At 43.9% G+C, this 19,344-nt stretch overlaps 1 protein-coding gene across 3 annotated transcripts in view; it reads right to left on the minus strand.

Annotated features, from left to right (window-relative positions):
- Positions 1-19,344, minus strand: part of Frem1 (FRAS1 related extracellular matrix 1) — a 171,269-nt gene that overhangs the window by 129,146 nt on the left and 22,779 nt on the right. For all 3 annotated transcript variants that reach the window (XM_023715844.1, XM_012514849.2, XM_023715845.1), the window contains exons 2-5: positions 11,217-11,735; positions 6,954-7,048; positions 4,050-4,351; positions 2,536-2,732 (exon numbers count right to left, since the gene is read on the minus strand). In XM_023715844.1, coding sequence (XP_023571612.1) covers positions 2,536-2,732; positions 4,050-4,351; positions 6,954-7,048; positions 11,217-11,477 — 855 coding nt within the window. In that variant the 5' untranslated portion in view covers positions 11,478-11,735. The remainder of the gene's footprint in view (positions 1-2,535; positions 2,733-4,049; positions 4,352-6,953; positions 7,049-11,216; positions 11,736-19,344) is intronic.

Raw genomic sequence — 19,344 nt, forward strand, 5'->3', positions numbered from 1 at the left:
TAAGAAGAATATATGCCGTGTATTATTTGTTGAAACTGTACTTCCGATTTGATTTGAAACTGTCTCATTGCTATCTGTTTATCAATAAAACTTTGGAAAAAAGATCAGGTTTCCAAAATTCAAATCCCCAATCCAAAACTGGGCATCTGAGATGAATATACACTTCACAATGAAGAGATACAAATGGCAAATAAATATATGAAAAAAATGTTCAACATCATTGGTCATTCAAGAGATGTAAATTAAAACAACACTGAGATTCAATCTTATGCCAGAAAGAATGGCTATCATCAAGCAACCAATAACAAATGCTGGAGAGGCTGTGGGGAAAAAGGAACTTTCTCCGTTGTTGGTGGGAGTGCAGACTGGTACAACCATTATGGAAGTCTGTGCGGAGATTCCTTAAAAAGCTAGGACTAGAGGTCCCATGCAAGCCAGCTATTCCCCTCCTAGGTATTTTTCCAAAAGAACCGAAATCATCATGCCACAGCAATATGTGTGCACCCATGTTTATAGCAGTGCAATTTGTCATAGGTAAATCTTGGAAACAATCCAAATGTCCATCAACTGAGGAATGGATAAAAAAGATATGGTAGTTTTACACCATGGAGTATTACTCAGCTATAGAAAAAGATAAATTCAAGGCTTGTGTAGATAAATGGATACAAGAAAAGATCCTATTGGTAAGTGAAATAAATCAGACCCACATGTGCAAACATCATATTGTCTCACTAGTATGAGAACCTGAAAGAGTAAATAAAATCTGAAAGACACAATATGTAGTGAGAGGGAAAGAATTTGTTCAATGGGAAGGAAAAACTGGGATGAGGAAAAGGACTGAAGAAAAAAGGGGAAAAAATATATATGGTAATTGGATGTTTGTACTGCTGATTTCTGCTAGTCCTTGGAAAGGAACAGTTAATGCTTAAAGATTTCTATTTTTTAATTTCTTATAACTTTTTTAAACCAATTTTGCATGTTTATATCTGGTAACCTAAACAACTAATTTGAAGATAACATCATGCAATACAGCAACCATTGTTGAATTCCTGTTACTTTGTTTAGTGAAATTTTGTATCATTTCTAACAGTGTTTTTTTATTACTACTTTATATTCTTTAAAAAAATAAAATCCATGGTCCTATTTAATCATTTCCTTGTCTTTCCTTAAATGATCAACTCTTTGAAGTATTAATGTTCATTATTTGATTAGGCCTCTTAGGAGAGATTCTAGTGGGAAAACAGACTGTAAATATAGAAGTCTTTCTAAATATCATCCCAGATCATTACATCAGTGCAAAAGCTGAGCTGTTTCCACAGGTGCACTGTGGTCTTAGTTTCCCAAATAAACAACTTGTAGAGTGCACAAATCAGTAGCGCAGCAGGCCAAACATTTCATAAAGGTTGATTTCACTTTTGGTCATCATTTCAGTGTGAAGAGATCAAGAGGAGAAAAAGTGAGAGAAGTTCAAAGCTGGTAGATGATGGGACCCTGTCACCCTGATGACTCAGTTCTCCCTGCTGAAGTGGGAAAGGCAGAAAAAGCTATCATCTGTCACAACCGTGGAGGAGGCACTGAGGTGCTCCTCCCTACTTCCCAGCTTCCCGTGGCCTTGCAGAAGGGCCCCTGATCAGAAAACAAAACATCAAGAAGAAGGTGTGACCAAATCAACCAACAAGAGAAAAAGTTGAAAAACAAAAGAAAAGTTGGGGAAGGTGGTGCTGGAGCACAGTTCAGTGGGAGAGTTCATTCTGAGCATGCGTCTAGCCCTAGATCTAGCTGCCAGAACCAAGATGTTTAGAAAGCTCTATGCCAGGCATGATGGTACACCCGTATGATCCCAGCCCTTTGGAGGCTGAGGTAAGGGGATCTTCATGAGTTCGAGGCCAGTTTAGGTTACATAAGTGAGTTCAAGGCCAGCCTGCACTGCATAGTAAGACTTGATCTCAAAAATAAATAAATAAATAAATAAATAAATAAACAAACAAATAAATAACTCATAAAATAGGGCTGGAGAGATAGCTCAATGGTCTAAGCACCTGCCTGGCAAGCAAAAGGACCTGGGTTCGATCTATGGTACTATGCACCATACTGGGCACCAGACCTAGCATGGTGACACATGCTTGTAATCTCAGCACTAGGGAGGTGGGGAAGCTGAGACAGGAGAATCACTACAAGTCTGAGCTGAGTAGTGAGACCCTGTACCAAATAATTAATCAATTAAAAATAAATTAATTTTTAAAATAGAACAAAGTAAATAAGAATGTTCTGGAGGCAAATAATGAGTATAATGAACACATAGATAGCCCTAGTCATTCCCAAGTTGGGATGTACAGCTACAAGAGAACAGAGAAAAGTTTTGTGCTCATAATTTACAGAGAAGCTACTATTTAAAGTGTCTAGTGATAGAGTCAACAAGACTGCAGCTGCAGGGAGACACTGGACAGCTCCACCCTAGCAGCGCAGGACTTCGGCCCAGGAGGCACCGCTCTTCCCCTAAATGGCTGCAGACACCAGCATATAACCAGACTCTACCTTGTAAAGCACTTTACTCCTGCTGTCTGTGAGGTCGAGTCGGATGGAGACATAATCAACATTGGGAGAAGGGGGCTGCATGTGTTGGTAGCGCAGCCCCATCATCAGGAACTCCTCGCAGCTCACTTGGAGGCTTCCTATTTTCTTCAGTCCCAGGGTACAGCTGCTGCCTGGACACTTCCGCTCTGTTCCCAGGTCTAGAATGCACAGCGGTGCGTTAGGGTTGCCATCTAAGCACAGTTATTGTAAAAGTTAAACAAAAGGCTTCTTTACCGGGGGACTACTTTCTCTCGCTGTCCAAGCGCATGGTCGTGCACCTCCTTACCACACACAGAACAGGCTGTCATTATGTTGACAGCGGACAACTTCCTTTACTAAAGAGAACAGTTTCCTAGTCGTCTCTGCAAGCCTTACTACTAAAACTTTGAGATAAAAGATAATAAAATGTGTTTTCTGGTCTGTGAACATCTCTGTTCACAGACAAATGGGACAATGTCTCACTGTAGCACTCCCCCCTCCAGTCTTCGCTTTAGTGCATCAGCCCAATGGCTCCATCACACAATGTCCCCTAAGACATCGACTCTTCATTCAGAGTAGAAATGTGCTCAAACATACTCAAATCCTGTGTAGTCTTCTAGATCCAATGAGTCTCTTGCTAAACTATTTCTGAAAATGCTGTCACCACACCAGCCAACCTTGTCTCACTGAAAACTTTAATTACGTTTCCAGGTGTCTGCATGTGCCTGCCCCCTCGGATTTCTCACTCTTGTTGGGATCTATGATACTCATAGGTCACTTATTTTTTCAGTCTCCCTACCGTGATGTACAAATCAGATGATCTGTTTCTAAACCAGGTGGTTATAAAGATCCAATGAAATCACTTTGTTCAAGCAGCCCTTCAGCTGGAAACCTCTTTCCAACTTCAAGCCTTTATTTATAGCATAACAATTCCTTACATTTCTTGACACACTTCCTCTGATGTGTATAGGAAGTGCCTAAAATACACCGGCTGAATGAACAACAAAAGGAACGTTTTCTGCCAAAACTCTCCTTAAATTAAACCATGGCTGCTACCAATCAGTTCCACTTCACACTAGACCATAATCCAATAATACTTAAGAAAATATAAACTCCCCTTACTACTGATGCCATTGCTATTAGCAACAGCTGGCAACCTATTGGTACCTACTCTGAGTCAGAAACTGTATTGTGCTGTGTGTGTGTGTGTGTGTGTGTGTGTGTGTGTGATTTCATTTACTCTCAGGTTGTATACAGCCCTCTGAAGCAGCAATCATCTTCTCCCAACTTACAGTGGCTCATAGTGGTTTCTAACTAAAACAACACAGGAAATAAATGGCAGAAGTTATTTTCAAATCAAGGTCCTTCCAAAGTTTAGGCTCTTGACCACTAACCTATACCATTCATTCGTGGAACCCTTTGTCATGGTAGATGACTACCTACAGTTATTCTGGTCGGCATTAGTAACCTGCTGAACAGTAGTAAGGATAACATACGGGACTCAGGAAAGAAACTGTGTGGCTGATCTCCACGAGGCCCTTCTGGTCGAGGCTCTACCACAACCACCTGGCCATGAGCTGGCAGGTGAGTGCTCACAGGGTCCAGCTGCACTGTACACTCCAGGCTAGTTGTCCTGTCATAATCAAATTGGAGCAGGTTCTTATCGATGGCTCCGGAGAGGCCATAGAACTCCGACACCTCCAGCGCAGGGCTCCTCATGCGGATGATGTTACAGTCTGGTTCCAGGAGGTAGATCCGCAGCAGAAAGGTCTCCGTGAAGGTGTCTGTCTCAGTAAATCTGTGCACAGAATGAAGCAAAGGCAACACAGACAGATGCTCAGACCCTTCTGCACCTGGTGCACTGCCCCTCAAGCTAGAAGACAGGCCTTCCCCAAATGTGCATGCAAGCTGGAGCCCGGACTTTGTTTCACGCTCTGCTCTCAGACCCTCTATGTGCGGCTCTTCCTCTCTGCTCCTGAGACTCAGAGCCTTTTCCTGCCCCTTCCCCTCTGCTCATCTTTCTTCCAGCACCTGCCTTCCACTCAGCATCCGCACTGCTAGTGACTGCCGAGATCTCAGCGCCTGGCTTCCAGCACACACGTAATTTAAGAACACCAAGCCTGTGTGATCTGTGCCTATGAAGGGTTCTGAAGTATTGCGTGAAGTATTATGGCCTTTCTGTTTTTCAGAAACTCTGTATAAATAGTTTAATCTTTCAGCTACTGTGGGTGCTCAACTTAGACCTCGCCTTGTGACACGGTTCAGCAGTTGTTGCTGTTGACTGTTCTGAGCACTGGGTGTGCTCTCTTCTCTGTATTTGGAGGCACTAGTGGAAGTGAGGTTTTCTTTTTTCTTTTTGTGTGTGTATTTGGTACAGGGTCTCATTATGCAGCTTGGACTCATGGTGATCCTCCTGTCTCAGCCTCCCCAGCACTGGGATTACAGGTGTGCGCCACCATGCCCAGACTCAGTTGCCAGCTCAGCATGCTCTGGTGCAACATGCAGGACCAGGGATCGAACCCTGGTGTCTGAGCTTGCCAAAGCCAGTGATTAGTCTACTGAGCTATCTCCCCGACCCTCTGAGTTATTTTAAAAACTCAGTAATGAGTTTGCCTTAATAATGCAATCTCTAATAGATATGTTTTTATTATGGTCCAGGCATTATGCTGAACGCAACAACAGAATCTTTTCTGAGCCTTACAAGAATCTATAGGTGGCATCCTCAATTTCACTTTGCAGATGAGGAAACCAAAGCCCAATACCTTGCAAAAATGGCTACAAAAGGGACAGGAGGGAAATAAGCATGCTCCCTGGCCATTGGCCTCCAGTGCCTCTGAATATTCTAATGTACTGTCCTCAAAGCTAAGAGCAGCCAGGCTTGTCTCACCCTGCCTTCCATGTATACTTTTCAAGCTTTCCTGCCCCTACAATTTCAGGAAAGGAGTGGGACCAACTAGAATTCTTTAGCTTAACAGACTTTTCTGGCAAGCTCTTTGAAGTCAGTTTGCTTTCTTAACTCTAGAGTTTTGAAAAGATCAAATAGCCCTGTCTGTCTATTTCAACTTCATAGCTTTCTGAGGCATCCTGGCTTAGAAAGGAATGCCACTTGGTTTTCTGTGCTTTTCTTTTGGCACTTGGAGCTCTGCTTCCTAATTATCTGCCCCTCTTTTTGCCTTGGATCGTGAGCACCAAGAATCTGCATGTCCTTCTTGAGTTCCTTATGCCCAACACTGATCGTTATCTATGGTGGTGGTCGTAGATGTTTATAAAAAGAGTCACTGTCAATGTCTTCTTCAAACATATTTTGCCTTAGTTCGTGCTTAAAGGAAATCCACACGTTAACCAAATATGCTCAAGAGCAATAAAAGACACATAAAATCTACGTAAAGGCCTATTCCTTTGAGTTTTCAGTTGTTTCAATTAAATCAGTAATACTATAATTATAACCCCAAAATTAAATTATTGAGATATCCAATGCTGTGAAATGTGTTCCTTTGCTGTATAACTGAAGCTTTCGGTGTACTCATAAGGTTACTCACCCATCATGACTCTATGATTTCAGAGAATTTTCACCACCCAAGGGTGACCTGTTAGTAATCATTCTTCAGTTGCATCTCCTCCTACCTCTGCCGACTCCAGCACTAATCTGCTTCTGTCTCAAAGGCTTTCCAGACATGTCACATAAGTAGAACTACACAGCATGTGTTCATTTGTACCTGGCCTCTTGCACTTAGCATAATGTTTTAAAGGTTCATTCATGCTGTACCATGAATCAGACCTTCATTCCTTTGTATGGCTTCATAATACTCCCTGGCATGAATGCATGATTTATCTGTTGGAGTTCTTCAACTTAGCTGCTATGAAGACCACCTCAAGGCTTTGCGCAAACTTACAATTTCATTTCCTCAAGTGTATAACTAAAAGACAAATTACTAGGTCATCATAGTCACTCCTATGTTTAACTTTAGAATTGATTTTAAACACATTTGTCTTATTTAATGTTTAAAAATGAAAGACTGCGTTTCTTCAAGCATCCAGTAATTTAAAAAGAATTTCATTTAATTTGGGAGTATATGTTTGCCTGCTTCTCATTAAGAATTTATAGTTTGTAATTTCTATTTCCCATTACAAGTGATGGGTTGGAAGACTAGAGATGCCCGTGTAAGAAACTAAAGGGAAAGACAATGGGCGGGAAAGCCGGAGTGAAGGCCATGCGCATGGAGATGACGGAACGCGGCTGCAGTTCTCGTGTCGCCCCCTCCACGCGGGCTCTCCCACTGCACTGAGACTTCTCGATTGGAATCTGCTAGCTGCTGTCTCCTAGCAGGCAGCGCAGGAAAGGCCCGGGAAGTACAGCAACGATTCTCTGGCTAGAAACAAGCAGCGCCCCTACCGCTCACCTGTACAGCCTGAGCTTCACCGCGTCCTCGTGCAGAAGCGGGCAGCCGTTGTGCGTGTACTGCACCTCGTGAGGGAGGAAGTGGCAGTCGAAGACCTGCTCCGCGGAAGAAACGGATAAACGGCTATGAGAACACTGGTGTGGGTTTCATTTTTTCTAGCTCTTGTCTACTGTCTGGAGAAATGGCGGTCTGCTAGTGGGGGGGGGGGTCTGTGTGTCTGTGTGTCTGTCTATCCATGTATCTGTGTATGCCTGTGTGTTCTAAACACCAAAACGACCTCTACTCCAGCCCCATCTGGTTCCCCATCCTGCTTGGACAGCTGTATCTTGTTTGGAGAATATCTAATTTATAAATATCCAAGCAGCTCAAAAAAATAAATTAAGAGATGACTACTTCTCTAAATAATTATTTTCACAGACATACTGCTTTTTATAATGTGGTTCCATTTATCAAAGTTTTATTCTCTCCCTCTGGGGGGTTCTAGCAGTTGGCTATGGTCTTCCTCTGTGTGACAAAAAAATGTGTGCACTAACCCGCCCATGAATGCGCCACGTGTGCTTGATGTAGATACCATTTCTCCTTCTCTCTCTTTTCCAGATAGCATGTTCATATTAAAAATGAAGGCACTGATCGTGGACACCATTCAGTCTCACTGATCAATAATTGTTATTAGTTACGCAATGGCACAGATGGCTGATGAGATGGAGTTCGAAGGACAATTTCCTCTGGTGGGCTATAGTTAGAATTAACTACATCATCTCTCAAAATGATTAAGAAAATTGCTGTTTTATTTTTTTGTTTTTTATTTGAAGAACGCTAATTTTCTCTCACTTTTAAGCCTAGTGGGAATGCTAGTGTTTGAAGAACTTTTTCCGTTCATCCCCTAGGAGCTTCATTCTGTCCAGAGTGAGCTAGTAGTTTTGAGAAAGGCCTTGAGATGTTTACACCCTCACTATACAGATGCTGGTGTCCAGTCCGTTCCTTGGCAGCTTCAAACATTTTCAGACAACACAATACACCCTGAGAAAACATTATCACTGACACAAATTATTCTCTTGTCCCACAGATAGCAGTGGTTCTTTTAATTGACAAGCAGGAAGGCGATAAAGGGAAGTCCTTCCCCCTCTCATTGACAAATAGTTGTGGTAATAAGGAGACAATCTGCTTTGTTAAAAGAAGCATCTGTTTTATGTCTCAGAGTATGTTTTCCTTTTATAAAAGGCGACAACCATAATTGTCCATAAATTTACTAAATAAAACAAAGGAGAGCTAAATCCTTTTCTAATTACTGTCTAGCTTTGTTTTTTCCACTTCAACTGCTTTTCAATTACGATTTATAATTAAATTGTCACACATTCCTAACTCATTACTCACTTTAATGACAGTAAACTGGTTCAAACTAGGGAAATTTTCTTCCCGCTGTATTTCCTGTTCAAAAAGGCCCACTCAGTGCTAAAGCTAGGAGAGTCCACCCAGGAGCCTTCCGACTTTGGTACAGGTGCAAGAAGAGCTACGCCGAGGAGGGCTTGTCCTAAAACACGAGGCAATCACGTCGCTACTGACCTCGCCTAATTGCCTCTTTCAAGGGAGTTATCTAAACAGAAGGTGCTGGCAGGCACCCACCAACATCCCTGTCCAAACATCTAATAGGAAAATGAACCTGTTGATTTGAAAACAAACTTCAGTAATGAAATGAAAACACTAATTGAACAGATGTTAAGCAAAACATTTTCTGTGCAAATCGCACAAAAGTGTTCATTACACAGCAGGATATTGTTAATGCAGTCATCTCGCTAGAAATGGGTTCACATGCCTAGCTTTGGGCATGCTATTAAGTTCTATTAAAGGATAAGGTTTAGATTTGTGTGTGTGTGTGTGTGTGTGTGTGTGTGTGTGCATGTATGCGTGCGCACAGTGCACTTACCATGCTTAATTTCAAAAACTCCATACAAAAATAAATCTCTGGGGAGAGGGTTAAGCCTAGCAGGGTTGAAAGACAAGCTAACACTCCCCCACTCCTGGGCCCAGAGTAGTTGGGAGTCTTATTTTTGTTGAATTTCAGGACTTTAAAAAAAAGAGTCTCACATCTAAATTAATGATCATCGAGCAGTTTGAGAAACAAGGTTCTACTGCAGGATATATTTTTGCCATAGCAAAAGTTTAGCATTTGGCAAAATGGTGATAAAATGTCACATTTTGAGGAGCTCTTCTGCCATGGAATAAATCTTAGAAGACCTCACCACATGCCCATTGGAGAAGATGTTAATCATTTGGGACATTTCCCTTTGGAATACATATGCTGAACACTCAGGAGTGGACTCTGGTGTTTTAAATGAGCGCTAGAAAACTAGAGCATCTGTCTGCACAGGGCATATCCTACTCCAGAACATTCGGAGTCAGCCAGGCATTTTGTTGCTTCGGTTCCATATTATCTTCCTTATAGGCCTTTCTGCCTTAAAATCAGAGACAGTTTAAGATGGAGATGACTTGGAGGTCCAAGCTGGTCCTCAGACCTTGGGACCACACTTTTGTAACTGCTTCCAGTCTTTTGGATCCCTTTTTGGTCCCCAGTGCTCCAGAGCAGCCCAACCAGTTGGAACGATTAAAGCCTCACCACAAGCGTATCACTGAGGCAATTCATTATCGCCCTCACAGTGAGGGTCACGAGTGTTAGGGAGTCACATGCCACCTGGAGTAGGGAAAAGATCACCCTCAGAGCTTGGAACAGGTGGAGCAGACCCTCTCCAAACTGCCTTCTCTGGCCAGGAATTGGTGGAAGGCAGGGCTGTGCTTTGCTCTTGTGGGGGTCCCCACTATATATACTGGGTGCCAGCTTAAAGAACTTCCCCCTGCTGGAGGCAGAAAGTTGGTTTTTTTTTTTCTTTTCCGCAAGGTAATACTACCCAGCCTCACACCTGAGTGCTGAACACCTCTTAAAAAAGATGTTGACTGGGCCCCTGCCTTATCAAAATTTCCAGTCCTCTAGGATCAGGGCTCTTCTTACTGCTCCTCAAAATTCTAAGATTTGCATTCTGTTTTTGATCCCAGACCCTGCAGCTTCAGCCCCGCTGCCCGCTATTGAGCTTACTACCCATCGTGTTTCCTGCACCCTGTTCTCCCTCTTCCTTAATACCCACTTTCAGAGTGCAAGGAACATTGAGAGACAAGCAGGGAAAGGTTGCAGTCACCATACACTTGGGAACACAGTGTCACCAACACCCACTCAATTATTGCATTCCCACACTTCTGGGTACCCATCTGAAACTCTTTAGTGCTTTTAAAGTCTGAAACTGGTAGAGAAAATGTGACAGGAAATTGGAGAGAAGCTTCTGGCTTCTACCACATCAGGAATACTCCTATAAGAGACCATTTTTTACAGAAGTCTGAGGGTTTCAGAATTAGACCATAACTTTAAGGGAGGCAAATAAATGCCAAATAAATCAATGAGTTAGGATCAACCCCACTTTTTGTTCAGAGTCTGCATACTACTTTACCTAACTTTATGAAGTATGTAGCTGCACCCCAATGGAGACAAAATAATTGACGGTTCAGCAATTGGATTGGTGCATTTTTCCAAAAGCAGCTCCAGCTTCTAGAGCTGCACAGTCTACAGACTGGTTTTTTTTGAAAGCTAAGTGAAGCCACAGCAGGAGCAGGTAACAAAACCAGAAGTGACTTTCTACTATGCATACATGAAGCAATATGTAAAAATAGACTTAGAAGGTGACATCTTACATTGCCAAAGAAGTGACCATGGATGCCTTAAATAAGAAGATCCTTGGAGTTTTTTATCAAATGAGAAAATACTTATGCAAGATTGTTGTTTGAAGAACTGTGCATGTTTAGAGTTCTTCACGTCTCGTTTCTGTCCCTTTCTCAAGTGAAGGCCTAAGTGACATTAATACTTTTGCTATTCTTCTGAGGGTCACACGTATGTCATTAAAATGTCTTAAAATTTTGATATGTGATCCAGAGGCACTCTGAGTGTCAGAGATTTGAGGCAGGAATAACCGTATAAAAGCTAATCAGAATAGACCCTATGAGAAATGGCCCACTCCAAACTTTGGAAGGTTACCCCACCCACCATCACCCACCCTGACCCCCAAATGTCATGTCTGTTTGAATCTCAGTCTCTTTCCCTCCCTCCCTCCCTCCCTCCCCCCAGTGCACTCGCTCACTCTCTCACGTTCTCTCTCTCTCTCTCTCTCTCTCTCTCTCTCTCTCTCTCTCTCTCGCACACGCAGAGAATCACACATGACCCACCTGCGGAGTGAGTTTCCCCACCCTCTGGGTTATGGGCTCGTGCATCACAACTTCCACTTTGCAGATGTCTTTCTCTCTGGGGATGGCAAACTTCAGATCCTCTGCAGACAGGAAGGCTGAGCTGCCCTTCCTCACCCTCAGCCCGTGGTTCACGCTGATGAAGGTGGGAGCAGCACTGTCCAGGACCAGCAGCAGCAGCAGGGGGAGCAGGGGCAGCAGGAGCAGCAGGGCTCTGTGCCCACCCCAGCCTGGAGAGCTCATGCCAGCGCCAACTCGCTTCTGGTCACCAGAAAGTCCCTTCCACAAAGGAGGGCGCCTGCTTCCTCGTGGGTGTCACTCACAGGCCAAGGGGCAGGGCCAGGGGTCCCAACAGTATGCCCCCAGATCTTACCATGCCCCTTGCCTTTCAGGCTCAGACAAGGAGGTCTTTCAGGCGATCCCCAGGCTTTTAATAAAAGTCGCTGATGGCTCCTGACAACACCGGCAAGATGAATGTGCCTCGCAAGTGCTTTCCTAATCCTGCGGATGGGAGAAAGGCTTGGAGGAAAGCGACAGACACTGAGGTTTGTGCCACTACTCAAAGAGCACTGCCGTCACAGGAATCTTTCAGCCGGCCTATAATTTCAGCTAAATTAAAAACAAATAAACTAACTCGATCCCAGGCCTATCTGAAAGCAAGACAGCCATTCATTACCCTGTTGCAGCCGCGGCTTCCGGCCCCAGGGGTGACCCCAGTCGGACTGTCATCTGGGTGGTCCCAACACAGAGTGGCGGCCTTCTGGCCCACAGCAAGGGCCAGGCTCTGAGCTCAGCTGCTGAGCTCTTCGCCTCGGCTCCCCCTTTGGTTAAAGGAAGACTATATTCTGCTGTGTGTCAGAGAACTAAGAGTTATTTGCGCACTGCCTGAAAATTAATTCTAAACTTATGCGACCCTACTAAGAACTTAGCTTAACATGTATCACATACCCTGACTTTGCCAATGAAGACACCACAGAAACACTTGATAGGAACTGGGGTAAATATTTCTCTTTTAAGCAAACAAGCACGTTTTTATTTACGTGAGAAAAAGCCCATCCCCCCCAGTTACATCGTTTCAATATACACAGCTAAGACGCTGAGTATGCGCAGGTGCATTTACATTGTCTCTAATGCTAATCACGGCGTACTGTACTCACTTTGGACCAATGGAGGCTTTGTTTCCACTTAACCAACCAGAATTCTGTGATTATTTTCCTGCTCTATAAAAACTGAAAATATTTACTTGAAGCCACATGAGGTTCGTTTTGCCCCCAGAGAACCCTTTAGTGATTTTAGTAAATTTCTCGACATAATCAGCAAGACTGAGATAAATATTCATCATATGATGGCCACGAAGTGCCCTGCAGAACGACATTCCCCCCACGCCGATCCTGCTCTACACACTGGTGGAAGGCAGTATCAGGAATCGAGCGAAGGTGTGTGGACGTGGTCAGGAGGTGCGGGTAGGAGTGGCTGCTCAAAACATGGAGACAATGGCCAAATTCGGGCACCCCTCGTGGTAGCAGAAACCTCACCATGAAAACTGGGAACACTGGAAGTATTCTGAAAAGTTTGAGGAAACTACAGTTGACAGCAGGAAAACTCCGAGTGCGCGCAATTTTTTTTTCTCCGAATGCCTTCAGGGCAGGTTTGGCCTGCTTGAGTTGTGGGGATCGAACCACAGCAACCTGAGCCTGACTGCTTTGAGGAAGCAGCCACTTAAAGAACTGAGCTAAGGGGCAGGCGCGCAATTTTTTAAGTGGTGCATCGGATCAACACCAGGAGGGAAACGAGAAGGGAAGAACAACAGCCGGAAGACAGGAAGATGGAAAACCAGTGGTAGGAGGTATGACGGACAGCGCCCCCTGGACTCACACCAGGGAGAAAACCAAATGAAAGTCTGGATGGGAACCGACTGAAGTGCCGGCGATCTCGGGTCCGTGAGCAGCCTCCGTTCCGCTGCCGCCTTTTCTTTTCCCTCGCAGTTGTGTTCGTTACCTTCAGCATGACTGAGTAAGCTGGGAGCCAACACCTCTAATTAGGGCCACAGTTTATTCAGAAGTGTCGGTATTGGGAGAGAACTGTCACCATATGCGCGTACCACAAGACCCGTGGACCAAGATGTCCCGTGAATTCAGGGTCTGAAATTTATCACAAATGTAACTCATCACAGATACAAATGTATCTCACATTTTATGTGCAACTACTTCGAAGTGTTGGCTTAACTGGGTTACTTCTTTGATTAGTAAATAAATGCGAACTGATTTTAAAAATTCCCTATCATCTACTTCTAATACATAGGGTCTCACTACGCAGCTCGGGCTCGCACTGACCCTCCTATTTCCGCTTGCTCAGCGCTGGGATTACAGGTGTGCAGCACCACCCGGGTCCCGGTCACCGGCTTCACACCCCAGGGGGCAGGGCTGGCATGGCATGTGGTGATCAAGCTTGAACCCCGGTCCCTGTGCTTGCCTAAGCAAGGGCTTAGTCCTCTGAGCTATCGCGCCAGCCCCCGTATCCACTTTTGAAACCTTTCACTTTGGAGTTGATGAGTGACATGTGTTACTTGGGGGGGGGCATCTGCTTTACAGACTGGACTTTTTATGGTGTTAGTCTGAAAATGAAAACTCTCACACACTCCCACTGACCACGATGCCCGCACACATGCTGAATTTATGTTAGCACATGTGTGCAAAACGCACTTCCAGTCGGTGATCTTTCACAACAATGTAAAACCCTTTCCCCGTTTCCGTTTAGTATCTAAAAGCGCACAGTAGAGTAAACCACTCAGGGATGGGGAGGCAATAGGGTAGGTACAGCATCTCCCTAAGCTGGGAGAAAGAGGAAAACTTTCCTTCCTGAGATTTAAATGATTTAACCCATAAAATCAGCAAGGGCCCCGACCCTGCATTTGTGTCTCACTTCCTCTCCTTCCCTGTTTCTTTACTACCTGAATTTTCAGCTTTAGAGACCTTAGGCTCTAACCCTTGAGCCACCTTACTATCTACCCTCACTCCACCGCGATTTCTTTTCTTTGCTCTAAATGCCACCTACGTGCTGATGAATCCCAGACCTTCTCAGTCTCTCCTAGACCTGCCCTTAACTTCATATTCACTTACGCACCTCCACCTGACATCTCCATAGGCAGCTCATTCCCATCTTTTTTCAGCACTGGAATTGAACCCGGAGTGACTCCGCCACCAAGCTACATCCCCAGCCCATTTTATTATGTCATACATACATACATACATACATACACATGCATACATTGATTGGAACTAGGGCCTTTCCACAAAACTACATCCCCAGCCCGTTTTATTACATACATACATACATACATACATACATTCATACATGCATCCATACATTAATTGGAGCTAGGGCCTTTGCACAGAGCTACATCCCCAGTTCATTTTTTCAGTTTTTGCTATGAGATGAGATCTCATTAAGTTGCTAAGCTGTCCAGGCTGGGCTTGAACTTGCAATCCTTTGGCCTCAGTCTCTGGAGCAGCTGGAACTGCAGATGTGCGCCACCATCCTCACTTCAGGCATCTCATTCTTTGTGAAGCCAAAATCAACCCTTTCATCTTCTTTTAGTCTGACCTAGTTAATAGCAACTCTGACTTTTTGGCTGTTTCTGTCTTTGTTTCACTGTCTACATTCAAACCAGCAAAACTCTCTATCAGTTCTTTATGGTCTTCAGACCTAGGGTGACTACTGACAATTCCAGCTCTCTAGCATCCGGAAGTTCCTTCCTCTTGAGAACCAGTGATACAGTTGATGGGCTCCTGAGAGCCCTGATTACATTCACTAATTTCCATTATTCGTTACCCCTTCCTTCACAGAGGTGAAGATTTTAATCTCTTATTCATGGATTTATCCCTGGGCTCTCCAGTGCCTGATATATCAGCAATATTTGCTAAGTGAGTGAGTAAGCTGGGAGCCAGCACCTCTAGTTAGGGCCACAGTTTATTCAGAAGTGTCAGTATTGGGAGAGAACTGTCATCATATGTGCGCACCACCAGCCCCGTGGACCAAGATGTCCCGTGAATTCAGTGTCTGAAACTTATCGCAAAAGGGCAGATTATCTTGAGATACACGCACGAAGATCATTTTCTGTACCTGTATCTTCTCGAGAGGTCTCAAAGTGTGACATTTCCAGAATCAGATTCTTTGAGGCCTTTTGACAAGTCAACTAGTGAGCCACTAGTCCTATGCAGGTGGCGCCTCTAACTGGACATCAAAGTGGAAGAGATTCAGAGACTTCAGAAATCACCAAGACACTGCACTCGGGCTGTCATTCCCATGCAGCCCCGAGCCTCTCTCCAACACAGGTAAGAGAGGCGCCCACAAGAACATGTGAAAGAGGACGCTAGCTGCAGCCTTGCTCACAGTGACAAACCTCCCAGCAGAGCAGACGGCCACCACCAAGGAAACGGTACACTGCAACAGGCATGTTTAGGCCTTACAATATGCTACAGCCTTTGAAATTTGACTCAGAGCACAATTGTTCACTAGGGACATTTGCCAAGATTTTGTGGAATTAAAAAGCAAAATGGAGAAAGAGATACATGTTTTGCTTCCTTTGGTAAATAACAATAAAAGCTGCATCTGTGTATATTTACAGATTTATATGGGGAGGTGAATGTTGTATATCATATAGGCATGGAAAAAGCATGGAGAGAGGAGCCCTGGTCATAATCAAGGATTATCTGAAGGGACAGTGCGTGGTGGGGAGAGAGGGAAAGCAGAGGAAGCAAAGGCGCCGGCGCGCCACACCCACCTCCTGGAATCCATGTCAGCCCTAATCCCCACGTGGAGGGGATCCAGAGGTGATTCTGCGTAAAATGATCAGGTTTATGTGAGATTAGGAAGGTAGAGTTGTCGTAACAGGATCCATTCAGTGAGTGAGGAGCCCTGCTCTCCTCCACCCCCCATTCATGGGAACTAAAGCGACAAAGTGCCCCCCTGCACACCAGAAATAGGGTGTCACTGAGCTCCTTCATCTCAGACTCCCTAGCCTTTAGCACTGTGAGGAATAGATCCCAATACTTAAGTCCCCCAGTCTGTGGAGTTTTTGCTATTAACATCCCAAGCTAAGACAGCACTTTTTTTTTTTTTTACAGAAATACATACTGTTCAAAAATCCAACAGTCCACTACAAAAACCCCATATGTGTATTTGTGTAGAATTACAGGTTTATGTGTGATGTAAGAGAAACTTAAAAGCACATTTGCTTATGTGCAAAGGACTTTTAAAAGTGGGTCTGTAGAGATCTTGAAAATAAGTATTTTTATGAACAAAATGGTTTTACAGATAAAAAAGTATATTAAGTAATTCTCTGACAAAGGCCATTGTAAAGTAAACCTGTCTCAAAAAATAATTTTAAAAAGTAAACTTGTCTCACAGATGAATTATCATTATGTTGTTTAACAGAAAATAAGTTTAAGAATATCATCAGCAGAGCTAGGCATGCTGGCACCAGCCTGCAACCCCAGCATGTGGGAGGCCGAGGCAGGAGAATCAATCTCAGTGAGAACAATGCCAGCCCAGACTACATAATGAGTTTAAGGCCAAGACCATATGAACTACGTGGCAAGACCCTGTATCACAAAAATAAGAAATGAAGAATATCGTTAGCATAATTAGTGAGTTGGTATTAGCCATCCAGGGACAAAGGGACAGAGGGAGATGCTTCTTTCTTCTCAGATGCAGCTTTCACTGTGAATCCCAAATGCAACCCAAGTGAGAGAGCCCTTTGGGGTTCACCAGGACGCCATCCCCAAAGGACTGGGCAGCAGCAGGCCCGGAGCTCTACTGTGACAATCCTTGCGGAGGCAAGGTATATGTGCTGCGCTGGAATTCTCACATTCGTCTGCCACCACCCCTTCAGCCCATAGCTGGCAAGAAATCCCTGTGAAGCCCTGTGGATGTCATTTATTCTAGGAGAGCCCGTAAAACAGACTCTTTGATTCAGAGTCAAATTTCTGGGCTTGGCACGTTGTGCCCCACTGGTTAGCCTGTCCCTAGACCAGCTCCACCTCTCTTTCCTCCAACAGTCATAGCTGGGTACTGCGTCCACACTTGCAGGGCCAGATCTGGTTATGCTGTCAATGAACCATAAATTCAGCATAGGAACAGTGTACTAAAAGCCGCTAAAGAAAAGAAACAGATCACATTTAAAGGAAAACCCATCAGAATAACGGCAGAGTTTTCTTCACAAACCATCAAGTCAAGAAGAGCATGGAGCAAACCACCTGAGCTGCATCCCTGGCCTTTTTCTTTGTATTTTGAGTTTTTCCAGTGTCACTGGAAAGAAAGCTCTGAGAGCCTTTGCCATAATTTACAAGCTTGTGCTTGATAACTTTAACCTACTTGGTTTAGCAATGTCTATAAGAAAGGCAGTGTGAACCAAAAATGAAACAAATAATTAAATCTTCTGTTCCATGTTAGCAAATTAGAATACCAAATAAGATCACTTCAGACATTTTAAAAATAATACAAAATATTACATCAAAAAATAATAATACAGTGACTATTTTCTTCTTAGAACTGACCACCTGTTTTCCAACATATATTAAATAAAGGCAAGAAGGTCTCTTTGTCCCATACTATCTACTCTCACCTTTTATAGAAATAGAAATATTAACTGGGTACCTGCTCACCCAGAATGCAACTTCTTTCACAGTTATTTGTGGCTACGTGACCAGATTCTGACCGGCAGAATTTAAGAAGAAATGTTACATGGCAGCCGTGAGATAATTCTTTTTCGAAGTATTGTTTGTTCTTGGTCCATTTTTCTTTGTGCCTTCATGCATCCTGCTGCCCAGACCAGGGAGGCTACTTTTCACGGAGAAGTCTTCCACGCCATGTAGGTTGGCACAGCTACAAGTGAGAAGGCGCCTGTGTCTCTGGGCCATTTCTAAAGCAGTCACCACATCCACCTGCTTTTTCCAGAATTTTATGTAGCAAAAAATTTAAACCTTTGTACTTAGTTATTATTTGGAGGTATTAACTGTTGCTGTTCATGACTAAATATAACCATGCATTTGTTTGTTTGTTTTGCATTACTGGGGATTACTTCCAGGGCCTTTCCCCTGAGCTGCATCCCTGGCCTTTTTCTTTGTATTTTGAGACAGAATCTCCTGAACTCACCAAGCTTGTGAAGCTCCCACCTCACACAGCTTTAGTAATCATCTTATTTTTCAAGATTCTGTATTAATTTCATCTTTCCCCCTCAACTAACGATTGTAGCATTTTACTTCATAGCGTGCAGGCTTGAAGTTCAGGATAAGGTAAAGTTCACATCCTAATGCCCTCTACCAGGAAGAGATAAGAGAGTAAGAAGAAAATCTATTTCCATGGCTGGCTCCCCATGGTAGAGTGTTGTGAAGAGATTAGAGCTGAATCCTGAAGATCTGGTTCGTAATCCCAGAGCTTACGAACATCATTTCCTCTTCCACAATGGATCACCCACCTTGCTTCCTCCAAAGCTCCCTGTGAGGCCAAATGCAATAATCGGTGTGGAAATATTTTAATTATAAAGACCCATTCAAATGTAACATTATTGTCACAAAATATATCAAAGTAATAAGAGAGTTAAGCTTTCTCAGGAAAAACAAAATGGCAAGAATTGCGCCTCCTAAAGGTGGCAAAATCAGGCGTGACAAATTTCACGCGGAGTATGTTGCATTGTTCTTCCTCTGTAGGTTTTGGATTAATTTTTGATTAATTTTTTAATCCTAATACTTCAAAAACAACTGGGAGTAACATAGGTTGGGAAGAGAGAAAAAGAACACAAAGGGCAGCAACTTCCAGATTCAAAATCAAATAAACTTCACCTCCAGTCAATGGAGGCTGAAAGATGGCTGCAGAATTAGGTGCCATAAAGAGTTCCAGGAGATGACCCAAGGCCTGCAGGATCCTGAACAGACCCAGAGCGCAGGTCCAGCCAGTGAGTGAGACAACCCAGGCCAGCAGATCCTCATTCAACCCAGGATGCAGGCCCAGCAGGGAACCCTTCAGCAGAACTCCCTGCAAAGAGGCTAGAGGCAAGACCCACCCAGCTGATTCAGGAGCAGAACATCTTCCCAGAGAGACACAAAGGGTT

This window comes from Octodon degus, unplaced genomic scaffold, assembly GCF_000260255.1.
Source record: "Octodon degus isolate 3935 unplaced genomic scaffold, OctDeg1.0 scaffold00044, whole genome shotgun sequence".
Classification (NCBI taxonomy): Eukaryota; Metazoa; Chordata; class Mammalia; order Rodentia; family Octodontidae; genus Octodon; species Octodon degus.